General features: G+C 34.6%; 1 protein-coding gene and 1 non-coding gene across 2 annotated transcripts; both read right to left on the bottom strand.

The window, feature by feature from the left end:
• Window positions 1–233: 233 nt before the first annotated feature.
• Window positions 234–27,930, bottom strand: LOC136806517 (leucine-rich PPR motif-containing protein, mitochondrial-like; the record flags this gene model as incomplete). Its single annotated transcript, XM_067063107.1, is given in 24 exon segments — window positions 234–1,143; window positions 1,435–1,522; window positions 1,913–2,011; window positions 2,452–2,570; window positions 3,656–3,786; window positions 4,571–4,673; window positions 6,819–7,371; window positions 7,879–7,959; window positions 8,147–8,235; window positions 8,580–8,619; window positions 8,845–8,872; window positions 10,143–10,206; window positions 10,674–10,761; window positions 11,322–11,394; window positions 12,248–12,305; window positions 12,745–12,846; window positions 13,250–13,361; window positions 23,851–24,153; window positions 24,275–24,362; window positions 24,658–24,696; window positions 26,033–26,119; window positions 27,145–27,203; window positions 27,398–27,525; window positions 27,805–27,930. Coding segments are annotated over 24 exon segments (2,825 nt in total), but the record flags the coding sequence as incomplete, so codon positions are not given.
• LOC136806551 (small Cajal body-specific RNA 8) lies at window positions 15,084–15,215 on the bottom strand. Its single transcript, XR_010846576.1, has one exon. It is a non-coding gene; the product is annotated as a small Cajal body-specific RNA 8 (non-coding RNA).

Raw genomic sequence — 27,930 nt, 5'->3', positions numbered from 1 at the left:
CCGTAATGTATTTCTTCCAGATGTTGAAAATTTTCCCGACCTTCAGAGCTTTAGCGTGTTGGAAGAAAATTTCTACATCGGGTGCCAGATAAGGACGAGTTCAGCGAGAAAACTTTTTGACGATGGTATTTTTGTCATAGAAGTGAAGGTGTTTGTATATTTGAACCTGAATTTTCATTCATCATGGTTTTCTTGGCCGAGAAGAGGTAAAAATTAAAGATTTAAGATTCATCTCGGTTCTATAGAAAATTAAATTCTTTTTCATAATATAATATACTTGATACAAAACATCTCAAACTTTTACAAACAAAATGGAACTAAAATAATACCTAGTGCACGAGGAACATTCTTTCAACATTCATAAATGATTTGTCGACGACATTCACAGAGACAAAGGAGGAAATTAATCTTGAAAATTGATGAAATCTTTTGAAATCTTTTGGTTGTGATTACATTTTCTTTGTGAATGCTTTAAGTATAGATTGCTACTTTGAACACGATTGTAAAACGTATTAAATAGTTTAGGTATAAACTTATTTCTTTTTTATGATTTTTGTTTCGCCAACAAAAATAATAAAAAAGAAATAAGTTTATACCTAAACTACGTATACATGTGGAAAATGAAAAAACATCGCACGTACCAAATCTGACGTAAATGGTAATAAAAATAACAACTTGGGACTATTTGGTCATTTCATTACTGTTTCTGATAGCTTTAACATCCGATATCGTTTTTATGAGTGCACGTTGTGTACTTGCAATTTAAAGTAATATGAGTTCCATCTCACCAATTTAAACGCGTTTAAAAGAGTTCAATAAAAATTTGGCGAATGTTTGTCAATTTTATGGTAGGTTCAACATTCAATGACTCTTTGATGTAAAAGTCAACGTGTTGAACTGCTGGAGATCAGTTTTCTCGCGTGAAATGCTGTACTCCGCCTTCTTTAATAATTCATTTTATATCACGAAACCTTTTTCACTCAACTGGTTCATCTACAACAGCTGATCGTTGCGTAAAATCTTGCAAGTTTCTGACTTCGATGATTTGTTGTAAAAGCGACATAAATTTCTCGGTCGGCTGAAACCCTTCAGCTATTCTTTCTTCGTAAAGTTGTTTTATGTCGTCCACTTTGTTCATTTTATCTGCATTAGGGAAAAGAATAGTTCTAAATGTTTCGAAGAAAAATTACCGACACTCTTTTGAATCTCTTGTTTACATGTAGCTGGCATCTACACTAACCGACCAGGACGGACCCTAAGCTCAATGTTTACATGCACTCAGCAGTCTATGTTTGAAGTGAAAGTAAGTTGGGGAAACTGTAGAGAAAATAGTCAAAGCTTCCCCAGTAACGATTAAAAATATCCTTCTTTTGAGTTGAACTGCGAGTTGAGTGTAACTAAATAATTTACAGACCGAAATATTTTCAAACTTACTCAACGCCAGTAAATAGAATGTATCCAGTGTTTGATAATACAAATCATTATTCTTCAAAAACTTGATCAAGTTTTCAATGTAATCAACCTGGAAAATACAAAAATTGATCATAGGTACCTTTTCCTACAAGCCTTTGCAAATTCATTGAAAAAAGATCTAAAGGGCGTCCATGAATAAAGTTATTAGTTGGAAGTTGACCAAAAGCGGGATAATTTGTCCACTGATGAATTCATCGACATAAGACCCTCATAATTAAGTAACGACAGGTTACAGTGTTATTCATGATATTCATGACGTAATGTTTTCTATGAAAAGACCCCAGTTTTTGCCAGTAGTGCCAAATTTTATACAACTTTTGTCTAATTTAAATTTACCACTACATTACGCCATGAATATCATGAATGGTTTGCACTTTATTTCGGAACAAGTTCTAATCATACTACTGATGATCAGCACCGCAAAAAAAAGTGTGCTTACATCACCGTCGAGATGAGCAGATTTGGCAGCCTTTCGATAAGGATTGAGTGCTGGTTCGGAAGTCTGTTCCTCCTCTGATATCGCCTGCTCTTCTGCTCTCTGTATATTCGAAAATTAAGAGAAGTCGTGACACTTTTGAACATAATTGAGACTGATTCGTTTACTACTATTGTTTTATGCGAAGTGTATTTCCAACATATACCTTATCGGGGAAAACTTTCGTCGGGGAAAAATATTCGTCACTTGCTGGTAGTTGGTAAACGCATTAAGGCCGGGGAAAATTTTCGCCGGGGAAAAATATTTGTCACCACTTTTCCCTGACGAAGTTTTCCCCGATAAGATACACTGCTTGATCAAGAGGTCGACTTTTGCATTAGAAAATAAAATATTTATGAATATTAGCACAACCTTTCTCTCTCTCTGTCTGAGAGTACTACTTTGCAAAAACAAACAAACAAATTCTTAACAAAATGAGATTGATATGACTTTTCGCCTCTGCGTAAACCAATATATCAAGGTGTAAAACGACCTGAACTTACTGGTAATAAAGCAGATGCTTCTTCGATATTTCCAGCTTTGATGTTGACGAGAATCAAAGCTTCGTTGAGACGATGTGGGGGTACTTTGCTACTGTGGTGTTTCTTGATCAAATCAATCACTGGTGAGAGATAAAAAGATTGCTATTTTATCATCTTTTTAGTATAGACCTTATCGGAGTTTTTGATTTTTCTAAAAAAGCGATGCATTGTGGGATTGTTTCGAGTGTATTACAATAGAAATCTCTTAGGAATTCCTCGAGGGAATTCTATTGTAATACACATACACAATCCCACAATGCATCGCTTTTTTAGAAAAATCAAAAACTTCGATAAGGTCTATTGCTGATTGATAGACAATCTTTTAGTGTACACTGGACAATAAATCTTGCGTTATGTGCCACGACCAGGGTGTAAATGTAAATTTATTTGACCGACAAAATGAGATTCTCGGCTATTCAGAAACAAATGGAAGCATAAAAGGCCGAGCGTTGGCATCGACAATCATTACCATAATATTTGACATAAAGAATTTCTCAGCAAAATTTCAAAACCGCAAGTGAATTTTAAGTGCTCTAACTTAGGGATGGAAAGTAGAGTTTTAGCATTAGATATAAGACTTATGACCTTAGGCTCAAAGGATCAAAAATGGCTTAGATTATAGCCTGGAAGACAATAAACTCCTCCCAAATCGAAATATCCAATGGAATAAAGTGGAGAGGCCGAAATTGTGATTTTCGCCCGAACTTTAAATTCTGAAAACGCTGACATACAAAAAAATGACAACATATTCTGGCCACGATTGTAGATTTGGATTCAAACAATGTAACAAGAGGCAAGTGCCCGGTAATTCATTGTTATGAATATTTTGAATTGAAGAGATACCGTATTTTCAACTGTCATTCCAAAAGTATGCTCAACACCCAAATTGATTTCTGAGCACTTATTGGTAGATTGGCTCTATAGACCTTATCGGAGTTTTTGATTTTTCTATTACAATAGAATTCCCTCGGGGAATTCCTTCAAGGTTTCTATTGTAATACCCCCGAAACAATCCCACAATACATCGCTTTTTTAGAAAAATCAAAAACTCCGATAAGATCTATTACATCATAATTTCAAAATTTGACCAACAAAAATGATTTTTATGGTGAGAAAAATTTTGTACAGATGACACTAAGTCCAGTAGGGATTGGTTCATGCTTACTTTTCTTGACACAATCTACTTGACCAGTAGGCACCAAGTTACGCAATACAACCATGAACAGTTCGACGCGTAAATCATTCTTTCCACTGATGTTTTCTTCAATGATCTCAATACAACGTTCGGGTTGTTTTCTTAAAAGGAGAAGAGATTTGCAATCAATGTCAAAGAAGCTTCCATGTGAAGGAGTGTGTGTTCATAGTTTACCGGGGTAAAAACAATTCCCCATCATAAATGTCTTGGGGATAGACTCTTCTCGAAATGAAAAAAAATCATCACAGGCCTCGTTTTGAAAGAAAAAAAAACAAAATAAATAAATAAAAAACTAGCTACTTAAAACGACATTTACATATTGAATAGAGCGAATAAGTCTTTCTGAAAGTAAACCGCAATCAATCTGGGTACAAGAGCGCAATCGCTCACAAAAAATAATTACGTTGAATGAATTTTATGAATTTTGACAACGACACTTTTGAAATGAGGCTTGCAAAGATTTAATACATTCCGAGAAGATTGTAAAATTGTTGGATACTTGATCGATCGAAGTATTTACACCCCACTGTCCAAATTTAATAATCAGCAGTTTAAACCATCTTGAGGTTTACAATTTGTTTCGATTTTTCCAGGCCCACTATAGGATTTAAAGGCATCAAATTGGGCCATTACATTTTATATCCATAGAGGGGGGGGGGCAGGACGAACATTTCCAGGGGAAATCCAGGGGGTAAAAGACTATTTTAGTTCGTCCACCCTCACTTTAAGGGAAGAAAATAATTTTTCCAAGGATATTTTTACAAATTTTGCCATTTTCCAGGGAGTAAATTCACATTTTCAATAATTTTTTTTGACTTGAAAAGGTTCGTCCACCCCCTGTATGGTTTTTTAATGGAAAAGCCCATTAAAAGGTTAGAAACTTACGCAGTCAAGTATGTGCGGATTCGGACAGCATACGTTGAGGCGTTCGGGCGGAAATCACTTTGTAACATTTCTTGGTACAAGCTTTCTGACTTCGTGACATCACCTGTGAAACAAAATTGTCACCATTGTTAGGGAGGGATTTTAGCAAGTTATGTACAGTCTGGTACAGAGTAGGGATTTTAGCGAGCATATAAAGGACGATCCAAGAATATTTGAACCTAAATAAACATCACAAGTGATACTTTTATGGACCTACCTGGTTATGCATTTAACACATATATAATTGATACCTACGTAAGCGGACCATTAAACAATCATTAAGAACACAAATAGTGACGATCTATTAAAATTAGTCGTTTGTTTCTTATATAAAAAAGTCTAGAAACCAAAATTTCATGCTCTTAAAATATTTTTTCATATTCAAGACTTCGTGAGCAAAAAAAACATCCATCTCATCAAAAAATTGAGTAATTTGGCTAAGAACATTGATGTATACTTATTAAAAGTGATTCTTATAGATAAAGATGCGTTTTTTTAGCTTAAAAAATTATTTTTGAACAAAAATCAGCTTGAGCCATCTTTTACCTACTTTCATGCAAAAAATCAGAAAAAAACAATGATCTAATATTTCACAAAGTTCAAAAAGCCCTTTTTTTAGCCGTTTTTTAGCTGAAATTTAACCAAAATTTTTTTCTCCAAAAATCGAGCTCCGTCAAATTCAAGGGTTTATAGTTATGCATCTCTGTGCAAAAAATCATAAAGAATGAAAGAGCCAATCTCGAGAAAAGCTCATACCTAAGTAATTGATAATGTGCTAATAAAAAATATCGAATTTGGCCAGTTTTTCTATAAAAACACGCCAATCAACCAAAATTTCATGTCTAAACACACATATTCTTTAAAAGTAAACCCTCATGAGCAAAAAAACATCTATCTCATAAAAAAATTGAGTAATTTGACTAAGAACATGGATGTATGCTTATTAATAGTGATTTTTATAGATAAACATGCGTTTTTTGAGCCAACAAAATTTTTTAGCAAAAATCTGCTTGAGCCATCTTTTACCTATATGATGGTATCCTAAATTCATGCAAAAAATCGGGCTCCGTCACATTTTGGCCACTATCATTTTGCACCTTTGTACCAAAAATCGAAAGATTTCTACGATTCAATCCTGAGAAAAGTTGGTAACAGACGAACGAACGGACTAACACAGGTTAATTTATAGGACCTCCACCCCACCGGGGTAGGTCCAAAAAGGTAAATCAACCGAAATTTATTGTTTCTTATGAAAAGCATAAAGCAAACGCCTAGTCACGTGATATAATATGAAATTTAAATTAATAAGTATCATAGAATGCAGCACCCCTGGCTCTTAGGGGGGGGGCTAGAAGCTAAAGTTCCGGTTGGGGGCTCTTTTCCCCTAAGATCAGGGGGGGGGCTACTTACTCAGGGGAGGGGGGCTATTTGTTTAGGTCTGTTGACTGGGGGCTAACCTAACAACTTTTTCCAAGAACTAAGAAATTTTTCTTTTTACATTTTGGTATTTTGTTTGTGTAATAATAAAGTCGTACTATTGACGTTTGTTGATTAGAATTTCAAAAGAAGACATATACATTTGGTATCTCTTTCTCTTGTGTGGACATGGAAAATGAAGACCTTGCATTGTTTGAAATTTTTTCCATTCTAACATTTTTGTTTTTTTTTGTATTGTGGTGTGTGCGTGCGGGTGTGTGATATGTGATAAAGTTTGTTTATTGAAATGAATGACAAATAAAGAACGCAGCTATTTTCATGTGGTGTTTACAATTTTCTTAAGTTACAATTGTCTTCTACTCACTTTTTTCAAAATAACAGTTTGCTTTTCTTATAAAATTTTATTTTTTATAGAAGGAAAATGTTCCTCTAGCTATACAAGGCCAATAAATTTATTGTGAACTTCATATTCTATGGAAAATTTTCGGTATTATACTCCTCGTCTGTGTTATAGATGAACAAAAAAGAAACTCAGAAAAGTAATAAGCCAAAGCGAGGATCCGTGAAGGGTCGATGGCATTCACGGAGATTTGACAGTTCAGATTTTTAAGCATAAATTAATTTTTTTTTTGTATTTTGGTAGGGGGGGGGGCTGTCTATTTCGAATTTTGGTGGGGGCTAAATCTCAGGGGGGGGCCGAACCTTCAGGGGGGCTTCAACCCCTCTGCACTCTATGAGTATAAATAATCAAAAGAAATTAAAAGATTCCCACCTCTTATTTCGTACATTCGTAACATCTCGTTATATTGCGGTAGCGTCACCTTCGATTCACCCTTCAACTTTTCGAAAAGTAGTTCGGCGTCTTCATATCTCTTTTGTGTGATGTAAGCGCGGATGAAGTCCGTTTGTATAATGTTGTTCATTTTCAATTCGTCCTCTCCGTGTTCTTGGATCAGTTGAGATGCGCCGTCAAAATCGCCGTTCTGTAGGTAGCTACGGATTACCGTGCTCACGGTAAACGGACTCGGTTCATATTCCGCTTGTTTCATTTCCTGGAACAAGTTTATAGTCTTTTGTGCGCTCTCAGAGAAATTACCACGTAAATAGTTCGGTAGCACTTTGTTAGCTTCTGAATCCTTTCCATAGGCTTTGATTAACCAATTGTAAAGCCTCGGACGCATTTCCTTGAATTCTGACGTGTCGACAACTTTGTTGAAACAGAACTGTGCAGCCATACTGTTGCCAACCATGGCCGCCATATTGAGCATTTGATAGTATTGGTGGATGTCCGGTTCGATGCCATGCTCCTTCATTATCCGGACAAACTAAAACAATACGGAATATAATACTTTTTTAACTACAATTCAATGAAGCGATTACCGGCTTCTATGTACGAAGATAATATTTTTCTTGGTTTTGCTGAGAAATTCGATCCGCCCGTTTGATAACATCATCCATAGTTGGATAAGATAAAGAAGTATAAAACACAGTCATAAAGACTCAGAACGTGCAAGTCTATTATAGGCCAGTAGTGACAATCATGAGTAAGTGAGAGAGTATATTCACCTAGTGGCTCTCGGCGCACCCGAGTGTGAGTGAGTCTATCCCCTGTTCTATTTGCGCCAGACCTGGGTGGTCGAATGCTGAGGTAGAGTGCTACACCTACTCTCAGCTCCCAGTAACTTACCGCCTAGATCACATTACCAAACCTAACCTATTTCGCTGAGTTGGCGGTGACCGGGGATCGAACCCACAACCCTTAGCTTGTAAGGCGAATGACTGTACTGACTGAGCTACCCATCAGCGACAATCATACAAAGAAGTAAGCTCACCATGAAGAATTCGTCAGATAATCCATGTCTTCTTAGAGATCTCAAAACACTGGTGTACGTTTCAGAAGAGATGGGAACATCCTATGGCAGAGAAAAAATCTCGATGTTGTGAATTAATACTGGATTTTGAGCAATACCAAGGGAGAAAGGAATTAGCTAATTCTAGGGAAGTCAAAAATTTTAAGTCGAATTATTTTTAACACTTGTGGATAAAAGTTATTATAATAAACTTTCGGGTTTGACACAAATAATGACAATGACAACTTACAAGTTCCATAAGGTTCTTGACAAAATTCATTCCCTCGACAACCTCAGCGTCCGTTTGTAATGATTTAATGATTTCGAATGTCAAAATTGCTGAAGATAAAGATAAGCGAGGATTGAATATTTTGATTTAAGAAAATGTCCTTATTCGTATTATTATCCTATACCCTGCTCGCATTTCTCCGTAATAGGAGATTGGGTCAAGGGAGGCACAAACTCAAAAAAATAATTCTGACTTCAGATTAGGTTCCGAATATTGAAAAATTCGATCAATAGAATTCAGTATGATACCGTGTTAACAATCCAAAAGTTCCCTAAACAATCAAACGCGCCAAGAAGACAAAAAGCCTGTGCCGCAGCACTTATCCCAATATTTACGATTTTGGCGCTTTTTGGAACTTTTGTATTGTTATAGGAAAGTACGGTATGAATCTTACTGATATCTCGCATTCCTTTTTCCTGTAACAGTTTCATGATCTGGAAAAAAGAAGAAGACAATGAGATAAGAATCATTTTTGCTTAGGAAAATATCTAAACAGGTAGAAAGTCTTTTAAGAATGTCTTATGATTGTGACATACCATAAAAGCAAATTACAATCAGCAGGTAATTCTTATATTGGCTATTTGAGATATATAAGATTTCATACTAGTGGGAAAATAATGTTTTTCTAATGAGATTATCCTTCAACGGTAAATAATAACCTGGCTTGCATCGTCCGCATTGAATTCGCTGAAAACGAACAAAGGAAAATAAATGGAGATAAACAGATAAAGTGGTTCTACGTTTGAAGAGCGTCACCGCGTGCTCTTTCGAAGAGATCACCCTTGCAAAATGAAAGTTACAGCAAACTCTCACTAATTCGAATTCAAACAGGGAATCTTTTTTGTTCGAATTACAGAGAAATTTGAATTATAGAAATTATCTAAGTTCTCCTGGAAACAAGTGCGAAACGTAGGAAGATTTGAATAATACCGGGTGACCCACGAAAAAGTTCAGACGTTTCTCGACGTCTTGAGGCCGAAAAAATGTCCCAAAGTGCTTGGAGTTTAGATATTTAGAAAGTAGATATCGTAGCTTAAAATTTGAGCTATCACTTTTTAAATTTGACCAATTTGTTCTCTACTTATGAGCTTTTAAAGTCAAAATTCACTTTTCGGAAAGTGTAAAAAACTTATCATCAAATATCAAATTTGGTATTTTTAGACGTTTTTGATATACAGTTTTTGAAAAAAATCTGAAAAATCTACAATAGCGCCAATTTTTATAAAAACTAGTCTTGTTTTAAACAAAAATTACTTTTAAATGTGTTTTTATTAATCATTAATGTCATAAAACTCGTTAAATAAGTCAATTTGTAAGTGATTTTCTAATTGATTGCATAAATTCAATACCTCTTTTTTACGTGTTTTTTACACTTTCCGAAAAGTGAATTTTGACTTTAAAAGCTCATAAGTAGAGAACAAGTTGGTCAAATTTAAAAAGTGATAGCTCAAATTTTAAGTTATCTACTTTCTAAATATCTAAACTCCAAGCACTTTGGGACATTTGTTCGGCCTCAAGACGTCGAGAAACGTCTGAACTTTTTCGTGGGTCACCCGATAGAAGTTCGAATAAGCAAGAGTTAACTGTAACTAGGTAAACATACACTCTTGGCGTTTAAAAAAAAGAAAGCATTTAAAATATTCACAAATCTTAGGGGTCTGATACAGACGTAGACAAACAGCGTTCAAAAAGAAAGCCCATTTTGGGCGGAGGATTGAGACAAAAATACCATTAGATGCTGGAAATTTCCAACATGTTTTGGCAATGGTCGTTTTCAAGGTATTTATATTTATAATTCTATTTAAAAATGCTCTAAACACGACTTCGCCCGTATACACCTGTAAAACCTGTACATAGTCAGATTTGATTAGACTTACTTTTGTGGAGTAATTAGTTATTTAATAGGCCGTCGCGTTCTCCAAAACAACTATTGGTAGGCGAGTTCATGATTACGTACCTGATGACTTTCTTTTTGATTTGAACAAGCGAGCCAAACACGTCACCAGAAGCAGCATTTTTTACTGAATCGAAAAAGAAATTCATCAAATTTAAGAAAAGTCACTCAATTTTCTGTGAAACTTATTTAATTACAGCCGACTTAATAGGCTTGAACAACTATAATTCTTAGGAAACCCTTTTGTGTTTTGATATCGATCCATTTAAAACATTGTAATTTTGTATTTTCATAAAGATGGCGACATAATGTTGTCCCACTCAAATTTCAGTTTTAGGTTTAAATCTTAATATTTCTATTTTTTCTATTGATATGAGGATAACAATATTTTTAATACTGCCTTTCGAGTCAATGAACCAAAATAAACATCAAAATTTAAGTTGACCTGTGTTCTTTCCAATGCAAAAATATCTGTGACTTCCAGTTTAAGGGAATTGTGTTCAAACAGAGAAACTTATTTTTCGGCACACCCGGTACCTTGTAATAAAAAAAAAAGAAACAAAACGAGAGAATAAAACCAAACTGGTGTCTTACCTAATGATGTGAGTTCTTTAATACTACAATCGTCAGTTTGGAGGAGTCCAGCCAGTGTGTTAAAAGGTATACCAATGTCTTCTTTTCCCTGTAAAAAAGAAGTTGAATAAATGAGTGAAGTTGTATGACGCCTTCAGGCAGACTGCCTCTCTGAACCAGAACAAATAATTAAAATCTCAACTTGAGAAATGTCAGTTTAAAAAACAGACGAACAATGGAATCCTACAGATTGGGCTGTTCCATTAAAAACCGTAGCAAGGGATGGACGAACCTTTTTAAGGCAAAAAAATTATTGAAAATGTGTGGATACCCCCTGGTAAAATTTCCAAAAAAAAAGTGAGGGTGGCCGAAATTAAATTAGTCCTTTATCCCCCCCTGGAAATTTTAGAATAACTTTTTACCCCCTTAGAAAAATGAAAAAACACCCCTGGAAAATTTTCTCACATCACCGTCTGGAAATGTTCGTCCACCCCCCTGTATGGATATCAAAGGGAAGATCGGAAGAAAAATAAAAATGTTTGTAGTTAAGGGGCGCCTTCACTCGCACTTTAGAATTTGTTTCTTATAGGAAATCAAGAGTGGATGTATTGGAACATAGAAACTATTTATCATCGAAGAAGGAAAAAAACAATCTCTAAAAATCAAAACCTTGAGAGAAGTGGCATATAATTTGTGTTCTTCGCTCCCTGGTTCCCCAACGGCTGGTGAAATAATGTTTGTGCTGAAATGAGAAAATCCAAGCCAATCAATCTTCTCCGGAAATCTAACCAACTATCCAGGAAGAGCACTGACTTTTATAAACCCTGCTATATCCGCCATCTGTGATCGGAGTTTTCTTTAAAGTGGTACCCGCAAAGAAGCCATTGTAACGATGAAAGGCGCAACATCATTAATGTAAAAGTAAAAGTATATCTAGCGCTCTTGTTGAAAGTACCACTTTAAAAAAAGAGCTCTGATTAAAATATTTTGCTTGGTCGAGGTTGAGAAACTGCCTCCAAGGTCTATACAAAGCTCAGTGAGTAGAGCCTTCTTAATTTTCTCACTTCAATACAACCGAAAAACCTTAACAAGATAAAGGTATACGGTTAAAGTTTGCCAGAAGTTAAATGAGGTCAAATGTCTTCCATACTTTGGGATGAGCTGGAGTTTTTACAAGATACTTCACTAATTGGTCATTTGAAGTGATAGAGATGACGCGTTCTTTAGAAAAAGTATTAAAATTGTTTTATTACTGGTTAACGACCAACCAAATCAAATAAGAGCTTGTAAAAACTCCAGCTTGTCCCCATACTTTAGCTGAAGTGTTCGCTGGAGAAAAAAAAACTTCGTCGGATTTGTCTGGAATTTTAAATTTAATATTCTATCTTCAATTGTGCAAAATTTAGCGGTGAGAGAGAATGAAAACGTTTACATTTTCATAGCTCGTCCATCTGTGTTCTATATAAGTGTTGTCTCGAATCACGATATTACAAATTCACGAAATTTTGCGTGGATATCAAGCTTTTGCGAATGCATTCATACATGGATTTCTGAAAAAACTGTTAGCTAAAACAATAACTAGGGGCGGAACTCACCAGTAAAAATCAACAGGCACATTTAAATTGGACATTTCTTGTAAAACATCAACAATTGCTGAAAAATAATAGAAAGCAGTATTTTATATAAAACCTTTCAAATGTGTTTATACAGTGGAGACATTTTAACTTGGGGGAACACAAATCTGTTCGAGTATAGGAAATTTCGAGTTATGGAGTAAGGTTTATAAAACATTTTAACTGAAGGACCCATAAAATTTATTTGAGTTTAAGGAGACATTCGAGTTATAGAGGTAAGAGTTAAAGTAGTCAGTACCTTCTCGTTAAACCAATTTTCTTAGCTTTTGTCTAGAAGGCTAGAGATTACACTGTAATCAAAACCAGTTATAACGCTTAAACATTTCGTTTTAGCTGAAAGTGTTCAGATTTTAGTGGAAAATAATTTCAGATTTTAGTGGAAGCAAAATAAATTGAAGCGAAAACAAGAGTAATCGTTTGTTTAGGAGATTTATTTTTTAATTTTTAACAAAAAGTACCTTCGACATTTTTCTGAGCAGCAGCTCCTCTTAAGATCGGATGAAACAATTGCGTCTTCATTTGACTTGGTTCAAGCTCCTTGATCAAATCAATAGCTTTATCTATAATCAGAAATATTATAAATAATTTTTGTTCCCAATTACGATTCTAGGAAATTAGTCTCAAGGAATCTTCCCCTGGAAAATTGACCCCAACCCCCGATAAATTGCCCTTTATTAATTTTGACCAACACAGAGATGATAACTTTTCATTGATACCTAATATTTCAATACTTTCAAATGTATCTGTGACATTAATGATAAAAGGTTCTTTAAAAGTGTCATCTTCAATATATCTTTATCTGGGATTGGTCAAAGCATAAGTTTCTCAAAAAATGCAGTTTACTTGAACAGATGCTTAAATATTAGACCCTTTTTAAAGGCAATAATAAATAGAGACTCCTGCTGAATAGTATGTGAAACGATGAAAGAAAAATCCATTAGGTTAGTTAAAAAAACAAATTACCAGTGTCATTTTTAGAGACAAAGAATTCAATAAGATAGCGAAGTCTCGAGTTTGGTGGTTGATCGAAAACCTTTTCAGTCAATGTTAACGCCTTCAAATATTCATTTGTGTTCTGAAAAAAAAAAAGATTCAAAGACGTTTTTACGACTAGTGGATGTGGATAAAGATAGGCATTGGCCAAAGCGACAAGTATAACCTGTGAAAGGAATAAGAATTCACTTTTGAGAAGGTAAACGAAAGGTTGAAAAAATTTCCTCCTCTAATTTACAAAATAGGGTAAATTGCAGAAAAATCATACAATATCCCGTCCGCAACAGGCACTTTTTGAGGACCCATGGCTTATAAGCAGGTCCTAGGTCCCCCCTAAGAATTTAGGTGCCCCCTAGGATTTAGGTGGCCCCTATTGGAAAAATATTCTAGGTGGCCCCTAAAAGTTCAAAAATCGAAAAAAGCTAAAAATTGAAATCGTAGATATACTTTTAGAAAAACTTTCTTTTTTGTCAAGTGTAATTAAATACAACAGTTTTAAAAATAGCTACTTAAAGGTCCCCCCTAGCTCAGTAGGTGGCCCCTGGCCAAAGACTATTTGTAGGTACCAGTTGCCCTGAGACCTTTTAACCCCCCCCTGCGAGCAGGGGGGGGGTGAAGCCATGGGACCCATGACTCAACTTTGGCAAATGCATTTGAACTTTACATTTTTGTGAACTCTACTAAATAGCCTTCCTTGGATTGTTATAGATTTTTTTTGTTAAAGCCCAAATCTTGAGAAAAATGTTGCGGACGGGACACTTTGTTGCGGACAGGACAAAAAAGTTTTTCACTCGTAGCTATTACATGTAAAGTCAAGAAAAATGATACTGCTGCAAAAAGCATGTAGTTCCCTATAGTTTATTGGCCTGATACAGTTAGAATATTAAAGATGTCTCAAAAAATGAGAAATTAAGACTTTTGTGCCGTTGGGGACGGGACAAATTTTTGGACCGTATTAGTTTTTACCAGTTAAAAAATTCAGAATATATTTTTCAAAGGCAACAAATGTCTTTAACCCTTTAAGTGCCGATGTCGTATATATACGACATGGGCTATATAGGAGGGCGAAGCCCTCCTGTAATGCCCAGTTTGAGTTAGAAATCGTTATTTTTGGTCGAACTCGTAGGAATTAGATTGTCCTTTATGGTCAAGCAAAAAGAATTTCAAAAATGAGTCTTTCCAGCGAGATTTTAAGCAAAAAAGTCAAAAAAATGCAAAAAATTGACAAAAATTCACTTTTTTGAGATTCTGACCGTTTTTTGACTATTTTTGGTCAACGAGTGATCCAAGAACCTCCAAATTTGGCCCTGTTTTACTTTATTCTGTCTTCTAGTGAATTGATTTGAAGTTTACCACTGGGCACCTTTCCATCAGTTCAGTCAGGTCCGCGCAGCGGGCCTGACTGCTTTAATTCCCCTAACGTACCCCCCCCCTTGGCCGCCGCCCACCACGCCCTTCCTCAATCGGGCGGCGCCGAAGGCGCCCAAAAGAAAGAGGAGACTCTAAGCTATCCAACGAGCTATATACGAGCTTCTAATTCTTTCTAGATCAGGAGATATAAGCCTTTAAAGTTTGAACTAGCGATTTTTAAAAAAAAACTTAGAAAAAAAGACCCTGGCACTCAAAGGGTTAACGGAAGAAAGCCTTTAGTATGTCACAACAAAACAAAAGTGGGGGTCCTCTAGTTCCCAGATCTTGGCTTGTAAGCATAAATGGAGCTTTTGGACGGGACATTGTATGATTTTTCTGCAATTCACCCAGTAACCCAGGCTTCAGCAATAAGCAGAGTAAAAAATATAAATAACTTTGTAAGCTTCGTATCTGTCCACTTAGTAATTCCTAAGCCTAAGTGGTCATCATAAAGCTAAAGTTTGATGTTGGGATCTTCATGACGAGTAATAAAATGCTTCTCTATTACTTGTGTATCTGAATCCCGTGAAGTAAATTTAAATACAGGATACATTGCATATATCTTGCAATATAAACTATATAGTTTTTTTTTAAGCTAAACTTTCTTTACATTCGCACTAACGATTAATTTAAGATGGGCTCTAACATTTTATCACGCCCCTTATTGACAACCTTGTGACTTAAAAAAGCCTATGAACGCCAGTAAGTGAATTATGAACTGTCTTAAAACAAGTTTTTATACTGTGGTAAGGTGTGAAAAAAAATCAATGCTAATTGGCTTACATATAGCTGGGGATATTAGGTGATCATGTTTTAATCAATTAGTGTCTACTAGTGCTAATTGTTTTGAAAATAACAATTCAGTGCCTTCATCATTATTTTTTAAAGATTATCCCATATATACATTTCAAAATGTATGTATACAATAATGATGTCAAACCAGACATTCTTCAGATACAAGAAACAAAATTAAATAAAAAAACATTACTAAAATTCGATCATCCTAATTATAAAATCAACGAACACCGAAGAGACAATCTACCAAACAATAACAGATCTCCCGGTGGAGGATTAATGAGCCTAATTCGAAAAGACCTAAGTATAATCGACGAAAAAGAAAATACAATAAACCAAAATGAATTTCAGTGCACAAAAATAAAAACCAAAAATAGCAACATTGAAATAATCAACTACTACAATCCTGAAACCAATCTAATTGACACAAACAACATAAAAAATCTAATAAAAAATAAAAACTCGATTATAATAGGCGATCTGAACTGCAAGCATAAAAATTGGAATAATCCACAAAATAACCCAGGGGGCATTAGTCTAAACAATGCTATCCAAAACCACGACTTAACTCATTCAACACATACTGAATACACATACAAACACCCCGGAACAGGGGTTGAAAGCACCATAGACATTGCCCTCTGGGACCCAAAAAGAATAATTTCCGACATTGTAACCAAAAACGAAAACGACATTGGTAGTGACCACACCCCAGTAACTTTCAAAATAAATCTAAAAGAAAATCTAGAAAAAATCAAAATAAACAACAAAATTAAACAATACAACAAAGTCAACTGGCAAAACCTCAACAACCTATTCATAGAAAAATATAAAACCAAACCAAAATCAAAAAAAGATATCGATGACGTCATCAATAAACTAGAAAGAAATATCAGCACAGTAAATAGGTTCATACCGGAAATAACAATAGAACGCACCAACCATGGAATAAACCACAATATAAGAAAAGACATACAAGAAAAAAGAAAACTTCTAAAGGAATACAAAAGAACCAGAAACCCTATCACTAAAACCAAAATCAACAGGTTAACAAAAAAAATTCATCAGGCTATAAAAGAATCAGAAAAAAAATTCATGAACAAAAACATCGACCAGGCAAATTCTAAAGACTCAAAAGAAAGCTGGAAAGGAATCAATAAAATCTTAGGAAAAAAACCAAAAAGCACAATCAAAAAAATTTACAATCCAGCCACAAAAACAGATACGACAATAAAAAGTGAAATAGCTGAACTATTTAAAATTGCACAAAATGAAATATTCTCGGGTAATGAAACAAAAGATCACAATCATGAAGAAAACGTCAACAACTGGTACAGGGAACAACCCTTTACCACAGAAGAACGAACAAACGAAAATTATTTCAATTCAGAACAAATATCATCTATCATAAAAAACCTCAAAAATAACAAAGCACCTGGTGTCGATGGCACAACAAACGTCCTTATAAAATATCTTGAACCCAGTCTCTCTAAAATCCTCACCACCATATTCAACAGTTGTTACGACATCGGATACTTTCCGGAAAGATGGAAGGAGGGAAAAGTAATCATGTTATTTGAAAATAAAGGAGAACAAAACGACACAAAAAACTACAGACCTATTACACTACTCAATCAATTCGGTAAAATATTCGAAAAAACATTAGAAAAAAAAATTAGACAATGGGCAGAAGATAACGACATCATCAATAAAGAACAATCTGGATTTAGAGCAAAAAGAAGCACAAATGATCAACTATTTTTATTAACTCAAAAAATCACAGAAGCATTTAACAGAAAACAGGGTGTTGATACAATTTTCATCGACTTTGAAAAATGTTTTGACAAAATCTGGAAAAAAGGACTTTTATTCAAATTAAACAGTATCAACATCCCACAAAAAGATTTGAACATAATCAACAGTTTCCTACACAATAGACAAATTTTTATACAGATTGAAAATGAAAGATCCAACAAATTCGAACCAAAAGAAGGACTACCACAAGGCAGTTGCCTAAGTCCACTCCTTTTTATACTCTTTGCAAGCGACATTCCAACCGCTCTAGGCGTCTTTCTATCACAGTTCGCAGATGATCTAGCAATCTACGCAATGACAAAAAACAATAATTACCATAAAAACGAAAAACTACAAAAACTTCTAAACAAAATAATAGTCTGGTGTGAAAAATGGAAACTACGTATAAACATTGGAAAAACTAAATCTTTATCATTCACAAAAAGTACAAGAGAAATCAACAGAACGTACAAAATCAACAATAAAAACATTACTCAAACAAACGAAATGTACTTTCTTGGAATCACATTTGACAAAAGACTCTCTTTCAATACACACGTAGACATTACAATCCAAAAATCACAAAAATGCCGCGGCATACTCCATCAACTAAACAATCTACAAAAAAACATCAACTTATCAACAAAACGTAAAATCTACCTTTCACTTGGTAGAAGCATAATCGAAAATGGAAGCCCGGCATTATTAAATCTCTCTAAACAAAACAACAACAAATTAGAAGCATGCCAGAACAATTGCCTTAGAACGCTATTAAGAACTGATTATCACACAAGAACAGATGAACTACGTCGACGAGTAAAAATAGAAAAAGTTTATGACAGAAAACACACCTTAGCAAAAAAATGGTTTATCTCAGCTACAAACAATCCGAATAACGTCATCAATCAACACAGATATCGATATTTTCCAGATTTCGACCAACACAAAACTCCTCATTACACCATAAACCATTAAAAACAAGCTAGATGCTGAATGGACCTACCTGATGATGAAAGTTAGATAGCAATGCGAGGAGAAAAAAATCAGTCAGAAAATATATCGTTTAGCGAAAATGCATAACGCAATAAATTCATCATTGATTGTTGATGGGGGGAGAGGGAAGGGTTGTAGGGAATAATTAATAGAAAGTTCTGGTCGCAAAAATCAGTTTTATTGACAATTGAATCATGCTTGATGGTGAGCATTGTTATCAATAATGTTTTTGTGTGAAGAACATAGAAATACAAGGAAAACATATAATGAAAATCTGCAAAGACGGCGATTTCCGGCATTTTCAACCGGAAAAAATTTTTTCTCAAAAATCGAACTCGGCCATGTTTTGAGCATTGCAAATACGCATCTTTCTGCAAAAAATCAGAAAAAGCTAAAGATGAAAATTCGAGAAAATGTAAAAAAAAACGGTTTTCCGGCATATTTCTGGCATTTTCAACGGGAAAAAATATTTTTCGAAAATCGGGCTCGGTCACATTTTAGGTCTTGTTATTTTGCATCATTGTGCAAAATTTCATGAAAAAATATAAAGTACAGCTTGAGAAATTCAAGAAATACCGTTTTTCCGGCGAAAATAGGCTGTTCCGGCGATTTTTAGAAAGTTCCGGCTTCAAAAATCACTTTTATTGACAATTAAACCATGCTTGATGGTGGGCATTGCTATCAATAATCTTTTTGTGTGAAAAAACAACGAAATATAAGGAAAAAGTCCGATGAAAATCTGCAAAAACGGCGATTTCCGGGATATTTCCGGCATTTTCAGCCGGAATAGAATTTTTCTCAAAATCGGACTAGGCCATGTTTTAGACATTGTTAATACGCATCTTTGTGCAAAAAATCAGAAAAAACTAATGATGAAATCTCGAGAAAATGCCAAAAAACCGGTTTTTCCGGCATATTTCCGGCATTTTCGGCCGGAAAAGTACGTTAATTGAAAATCAGGCTCTGTCATATTTTAGGTATTGCCATTTTGCATCAGTGTGCAAAATTTCATGAAAAAATATAAAGTACAGCTCGAGAAATTCAAGAAATACCGTTTTTACGGCGAAAATAGGCGGTTCCGGCGATTTTTAGAAAGTTCCGGCTTCAAAAATCACTTATATTGACAATTAAACCATGCTTGATGGTGGGCATTGCTACAAATAATGTTTTTGTGTGAAAAAACAACGAAATATAAGGAAAAAGTCCAATGAAAATCTGCAAAAACGGCGATTTCCGGGATATTTCCGGCATTTTCAGCCGGAATAGAATTTTTCTCAAAAATCGGACTAATCCATGTTTTAGGCATTGCTAATTAATACGCATCTTTGTGCAAAAAATCAGAAAAAACTAATGATGAAATCTCGAGAAAATGCCAAAAAACCGGGTTTTCCGGCATATTTCCGGCATTTTCGGCCGGAAATGAATTTTTTTCGAAAATCGGGCTCCGTCACATTTTGGGCATTACCATTTTGCATCTTTGTGCCAAAAATTAGGAAAAACTAATGAGCCAATCCCGAGAAAAGCTAGTAACGAACGGACGAACGGACGAACGGACGAACGAACGAACAGAGGTTAATTTATAGGACCTACAGCCCACCGGGGTAGGTCCAAAAAAACAAAAAAAGAATCGTGATATATCAGTCAGGGAAATCCCTCAATTGCGGTATACCGCAATTGCAGTAGTGGAATTTTCTGTTTAGCCTGAAAAAGGTTGTAACAAAAACGTATAGCGCTGGTCGACGAAAACAAACGGTCATCGCCTAACAAAAATTACAACTTAAGGAAGATAATTTATTCGTCTAGAATTTCATCTACGGAAAAAAAAATCTATCTATGCATTTTTTTTTTATAAGCCAATCAGTGACCCTATGTAACATAAAAGAAGTCCAAAAAAAGTTTTGGGTTTTTATCTACTGCAATTGCGGTAGGTTTGACGTCAATTATCTACTTATACCGCAATTGCGGTAGCGAACATTTTTCAACTCTAACTTACATTTCAAATAACTATTTATTACGACAGACTCGTTTGAACGTTTTTTCAAAAGGGCGGGACACCGTGATTCGAACGTCTTTTAAAAGAGACAAACTGATTCGAACGTCTATTTAAAGGGATAAACTGATTCGAATGTCTGTTTAATTCGAACGTCTATTTAAAGGGACAAACTGATTCGAACGTCTATTTAAAGGGACAAACTGATTCGAATGTCTGTTTAATTCGAACGTCTATTTAAAGGAACAAACTGATTCCAATGCCTATTTAAAGCGAACGTCTATTTAAAAGGACAAACTGATTCGAACGTCTATTTAAAGGAACAAACTGATTCCAATGCCTATTTAAAGTGAATCTTCCCTGTGGTATAAATAACTATAAAATTATCGATACAACCCATTTTTAAATAAACTTTTGGGAAGTAAAGAACACAGAAAAGTGGAAAAGATTGGTGGTTACAATGAAAAATGGTATATGATTAATACTATAATGGCATGTTTGATCAAGTTTTTATCTAATCTGTTGTAAATTAAAAATGAACGGATAACGGTTGGGAGATCTTGTTGAAAGTTAACAAGAAATTAAATTCATAGTCTTTCCACTCTTTCTCTGGGTATAATGGGTTAAAACGATGTTACCTCTCTCTCTTTCAAATGATAAAGCGCTGCCAGGTTCTTTTTGAAATAATCTCAAAAAAGTTCTTTTGAAAGTTAAAAATACTGTTTCACATTTTCCATGTTTTCCCTTCTAGCTCTATCTGTTTTTATTTTTATTTTGACAAGGAAAAGGATCTTTTCGTCGAATGTTGTTTTTTTTCGAATATTGATTCGAATGTTTGTTAAGGTCATATTTAAATTACATTGAGAAGGAGCTTTTATGTTGATTATAAGGTCAGGTCACTAATTGACGCAGGGTCCTTTACATTGTCTTTCTTTCTATTGTAGTTTCGATTAAAAAATGGAAAAAAAAGGCCGAAATACACTGGTTTGTAAGTGGCTATCACGTTTTCAAAATTAGACCTAATGATAATGAGGAAATGCTTCTTTACAAGGAGAACGACAACAAATACGACCCTTATGCTGTCCTAGTTAAGACAAAAAAAGAACGAAAAACCGTCGGTAGAGTCCCGGCGAATCTCTGTCGCGCCTTTCGTATGCTAAGCTCCAAGTCTAGGCAAAGACTTCAGGTGTATTTATTTGAACAATGTGCACAGGCTAAAAAACTACACTGGCAAGTTTGAGCAAGGTCGTCCGTATGATAAAAATGGTGGTGGTGCTGTTTTGATTGTAAATATGAATTTACCTATAAATCAAAGACTTGGAGGAATCAAAAAGCTTTTCGAGGGCAACATCCCTAAACAAGACATTGAAAGAATTTGTTACTAAAATGTTTATATTTACGATCTAAACATAATTTTGTTAAATGAAAAAAAAATCTGGGGTGATATCACGATATTGTCTAAAATAACTTTGTGCTTTTTACCCTAGTTATTATTGCTTCTCATTAATTATTAGTCAGTAGGATAAAACTTTTTATACAATCAATGATAGAATCGTTTTGCGTCTGATTTGATAAATTAATATTCTTAAAACTCATTACTTATTTCGTTTCAGCGTGAATAGAACATAAAATGAGTCAATTTGAAGATATCACAGATATAATAGAGCAATTCTCGAACACGCAAACATCACTTTTTGATACAAACGAACATACTTCAACGCCTTAAAATCGATAAACTATTCAGAAAATTTTTTATTAACACCTACTCATGCAGACACGCAAATTCCTTTTTATGATGAAGATTCAGAAATTTTGGTATCGACAGCGTCACCAATATCTTCAATCATTAACCGACCTACTTCTTCGATAACTAAAGACCGACCTACTTCTTCGATAACTAAAGAGCAAATTCCGTCGCTCGACGATTTCAATGTTTACAAAGAAGACGGAACATGCGTGACATCCAAAAAACGCAAACTAACTCAACACCAACAAGAAATCCAGGCTTCGACGCCCAAAGATAAAGTGAGAGGGAAACGATACCAAAAAAGATGTGAGAATAGTTTCGAGGCTGCTAAATCACGAAGCAACCATATTAATGGACTTATTTCTAAGATGCGGGATTTAAAGTTCAGAACAGACGATGATACTTTGATCGAACATCATAGACATTTTCCGAACAGACCACCCCAAATCATTCGCTACGCAACAAACAAACATCTTTTCAACGCTGACTATAATCAAACAACAAAGAACATGTACGACGAGCCTACACTCCAAGAGCTTGAAGCTTCTTCGCCTTCACGAGCAAGAAAGCGAAAGATGAATGTTTGTCAGCTATGTGGTATCAAGAGGTTGTCTGACGAGTGATTCATCAAAACATTGATCATTTGCAAAAGTGCATCACGAATTGAAAAATTTGAGGAACTAATTGGGTATGAACCATCTGGGGTTTCGATAGGTTGGACTGTTGGTGAAGTCGAATTCAACGCTTGTTCAGTGGGTGGGTTTATTGGTGGGATGAAATTTGAAAGTGGTTCGACGGACTTGTCTGTTCGGGTGAACGCAGAGGATATAGGGCAAAGTCGTTTGCCGTATCGCCCGTAACATGTAGCGCACAAGAAATTTGCCCTCTCTGGTAGCAGGTTTTGTTTTTTCAACTCGTCTATAATGACGGGCCGGAACACTCGCGAGGTCTCGATATGCCATGCCTTTTCTGATGATACCGTTTTGTCGTGAACAATACACTTACACTCTTTTGAAAAGTCACTTTCTGATGCACAACTTCTCCGCTTCATTGTTATGTTATTATGATGGAAATGAAGTGTTCTGATGTATTATAACAAGTTTTAAGTATTTATTTTACCGCAATTGCGGTATATGAAAAGTTCGTTATACCGCAATTGCGGTACTTATTTGAAATGGAAAATAGATACCGCAATTGCGGTAAAATGATTCCCCGATGAAAATTCCACTACCGCAATTGCGGTATACCGCAATTGAGGGATTTCCCTGACTGTATATACATATACACTGTCATAAACACACAAACCTGAACAAAAAATAAAAAATCATAACCAATTTCTTTCTTACAAAACCTATCAAGCAAAAAACCACAAGTAAAAAAACCATTACTTTGGAAACGGCCATAAGGTAAGAACCACTTTTTTCTATCAATAGTACTGCTTAACACATTTCCTCACGTTGCATTTCAGGAACTTAATCCATTTTAGGCACAAACACGCACAGATGTAGACGACCTCAAAACCAACAAAGGATGGGAAGAATCGAACAAAAGATTGGCACCATCGTTAAATAACGGACAAATCCATCATCATCATGTATACAATAATGTATACAATTCCCTGTTTCGATGAGACAAAGTTTTTCAAAACACTAAAAATTAGCTCTCACGTCATATAGAAAAACAAAATAATTTCAACTAAAAAATGAATACTGGAAAATTTTTATTGCCCTAATAAATCCACTTTGTACTTAAACCTACGCTCCCCTATCTACCAGAAATGCACCACAGAAACTCCCTTGGAGAGATAGAGACAAGAATTTTCTTATAGAGGAAAAGCCTTACCTTTCGGCAGTAGTAAAGCAAGTTAAACAGCCTTCTTTCAATGTAGAAGTGATAACTACTCTTGCTGGAGCTCGTCTTTTGAGTTGTCAATTGGAGCAGTTCAAAAGCAAAATCATAATAGCCATTTATAACGCATGTTAGGACGAGTGGCTTAACATCTTCAGCTAAACATTCCACGTTTTGAATTCTTTCCCACACTGTTGATAGGAGGTTAAGGTGACCACCGTGTGCAAGGCTTTCCAACATGTAGACGTATGTTTGTGAGGATGGGTATACATTGTTTTCAGCCATTTCGTTGATGATCTGTATCAGGCAACAAAAGAGAATTGGGATTTTTAGTGCTGCTTTGCCATTTATCAAAGGATGTATGAATAAAAGTTGTAATAACATTTTACATTTTAGATACAATAAATATAATTTTCACCTTGTTGATACTCTCTAAATCACCATTTTCAGCATAAGCATCAATCAATCGTCCATAAGTTACTTGCCTTGGTTTGATACCCAGTTCCCTGCGAAAAAGTTAATATGACAATCATAAGAAAAAAAAACTTTTTTTCTTACTATATCTATCCCTAATATTATGTAACGTAAGTGAGTAACATCTAGTTGGCGCAAAGGGAGACATATTACAATACAAGTACTAAGAGTGGATTAATTCTTTCTTAGTCTTTCTGTTTTAATGAACGTTTTGGTAATATCTGCAAAAAGTTTTTTCATCATCTCAAAGCTGAAGATTAAGGAATACAACGAAAATTTAGACCAAAACTATTTTAATAGTAGCAGCAAGTATTATAATATACGTACCCCATTGTGGAAAGGATTTCATCAACAGCTTTTGTATCTCTAAGGGTGAAAATGAAAAAACATTCAAATTATTAGTAGAGCTTGTAAAAAATGAAGGAAGAAATTAAATTGAACAAAAAGAACCACACAGAGCCTGCACAAAATAGCTTTCATGTCCTGTTTTACTCCTTTTGAATCTCACTTTTCACGGTAAAACAAATAAAAATAAAATATAAACAAGTGATACTTTTATGGACCTACCTGGTTATGCATTTAACAAATGTAATTGATATCTACGTGAGCATGACCGTTAAACAATCATTCAGAACAGAAATAGTGACGATCTATTAAAATTAGTCGTTTGTTTCTTATAAAAAAAACGTCTAGAAACCAAAATTTCATGCTCTTGAAATAATCTTTCATATTCAGGACTCCGTGAGCAAAAAAAAACATCTTTCTTATAAAAAAATTGAGTAATTTGGCTAAGAACATTGGTGTATGCTTATTAATAGTGATTCTTATAAATAAAGATGCGTTTTTTTAGCTGAAAAATTCTTTTTTTACAAAAATCTGCTCGAGCCATCTTTTACCTACTTTCATGTAAAAAATCAGAAAAAAACAATGATCCAATGTTTCACACGAAGTCCAAAAAACCCTTTTTTTAGCCGTTTTGGCCCAAATTTGCCCAAAAACATTTTTTTTCGAAAATCGGGCTCCGTCACATTTAAGGGTTTAAAGTTATGCATCTTTGTGCAAAAAATCATAAAGAATGAAAGAGCTAATCTCAAGAAAAGCTAATACCTAAGTAATTGATAATGTGCTTATAAAAAAATACCGAATTCGAATTTCTATAAAAACACGCTAAGTAACCAAAATTTCATGTCTAAACACACATACTCTCTAAAAGTAAGCCCTCATGAGCAAAAAAAACATCTATCTCATAAAAAAATTGAGTAATTTGACTAAGAACATTGATGTATGCTTATTAATAGTGATTCTTATAGATAAACATGCATTTTTTGAGCCAACAAAATTTTTTTGCAAAAATCTGCTTGAGCCATCTTTTACCTATGATGGTACCCTACTTTCATACAAAAAATCAGAAAAAATTAATGACCCAATTTTTCACAAAGTCTAAAAAACCCGTTTTTTAGCCTTTTTTTGGCCCAAATTGGTCCAAAAAATTTTTTTTTCGAAAATCGGGCTCCGTCACATTTTGGCCACCACTATTTTGCACCTTTGTACCAAAAATCAAAAGATTCCTATGATTCAATCCTGAGAAAAGTTGGTAACAGACGAACAGACGAACGAACGGACGGACGAAAAAACAAACACAGGTTAATTTATAGGACCTCCACCGGGGTAGGTCCAAAAAACAAAATAATATAGAAAATACCCCTTTTTGGCAAAAGCTTGAATCAACCAGCTGTATGTTTGTTCAGTCATTCTTGTATTGTTTTTCACCATGTAATCCACTATTTTCCTAAATTTAACAAAAAGTTGTGACTTTTAACAAGTGGTACTTTAAAGTATCAAGACTTGAATCCCTTTTAGGGCCAGTTCTAAATAAACAAAACGGATGCTGCTTCAGGGGGGGGGTCCATGTACAAAACAGCGGCATGTATCAGTACTTTGTAGCAAATTTCGATTTTCAACACCCACCCACCCCTATAGTACAAAATGTACAAAATACTATCCAGCAAACTCCCAAAAACACCCCAACACCCCCTATATTTTACAATATACTATCCAGTACTATCCAGCAAACTCCCAAATACACCCTGACACCCCCTGTATAATACAATATACTATCAAGCAAACTGCCAAATATACCCCAACACCCCCCTTACATAGTACAATATACTATCCAGAAAACTACCAAATATACCCTTACACCCCTTCATAAAATAAAAATTTTTAGCCAAAAAAACTTGAAACTTTGGGGCAAGTTTTTTATTCTTCCCATAAAAAAATTTTCAAAATTTTTTCTCGAAAATTGACAAAAACAATTGAGAATTTAAAATTTTTTTTGACAAAAATCTAAAATAAATCACAATTTGATTTGATTTTGGCTTTTTAGTACACAAATACTAAGCAGAAAATCCGAAATTTGACCCTGACACCCCCTGTATAGTACAAGTATACTAAACAGCAAATCAGAAATTTGACCCTGACACCCCCATGTATAGTAGACAAGTACTAAACAGCAAAAAAATTTTGAAAACACCTACCCACCCCATGATACATGTCGCTTTTTTGTACATGGACCCCCCCTGGCTGCTTTACTAACCAACTTTTATAAAAATTAGACAGGTCTCATTGACTGAATCAACGTCTATTATATTTTGATTTCGTTTGTACTAGCAAACATATGGAGTGATGAAACTATCAACCAGGGCCGTCCATCAGTTGTCGAGCATTTTGACCATGCTATAGTTAATTTGAATCAGAATAATTCAATACTAACTTTTTGGGATATCAATTTAATATGGTATGAAACAAACTTACATTGCTCCAACAGGATCCGCTTTCATTGCATAAGCCCGTATCAAGAGATTGAAAGTTGTCTAAATAGAAAAAAATCACTGAGATTAACAGCAAGAGGATGAAATAGAAATAGAAATTGAAGAAATTCATTGTTTGACAAAGATGCATAACTAGTTATTAAAAGTAATAACAGACATGTCTTACATGCACAAAAATCTTATTGCAATTGAAATTAGTCTGTGTAAATAAATTGATTACTTTGTCAAATCCTTACCAAATTAGGCTCTGCAGCTGAAGTTTCCCATAGCTTGCTTAAGAAGTCAATCGGCTCAAATTCCACACATCTGTTATCAATGAACACTGAAAGAAGTGTGTTCCATAAAGGAATTTCCAGTGGTACACCTTAAAACAAATAATATAAACCAGCTAATGATAATTTTGGGACTCGTTTTATTTTCCAAACGGAAAAAGCTGTTATTATTAGGGATGAGCATTTAAAAAGTTTTTGCTTATAGAAGACATTTTTTGTGATTGCTTTTTTATAACCAACCAACTTTCTAAATATGTGTCCCTATTGGAACCCAAAGAAAGTAGTGCCAATAATGATTGAATATTCAACTGGATAATGAATTTATTGAAATAAATTTCTACAGCATATTATGTTTAAAAAAATATACTTACCATTACTTTGAATCCCTTGCCAAATTTGGTCAACAAGTTCATTTCGCACAACACTGGATTCTCCAATCATTTGAGGACCACATGATTTGATGAAGTGAAATGCTTGTTCTGAAGTTAAAGCTTCAC

Source organism: Clytia hemisphaerica, unplaced genomic scaffold (genome assembly GCF_902728285.1).
Source record: "Clytia hemisphaerica strain Z4C2 unplaced genomic scaffold, Clytia hemisphaerica genome assembly, whole genome shotgun sequence".
In the NCBI taxonomy this organism is placed as follows: domain Eukaryota; kingdom Metazoa; phylum Cnidaria; class Hydrozoa; order Leptothecata; family Clytiidae; genus Clytia; species Clytia hemisphaerica.
This window is presented reverse-complemented; position numbering and strand designations above follow the sequence as displayed.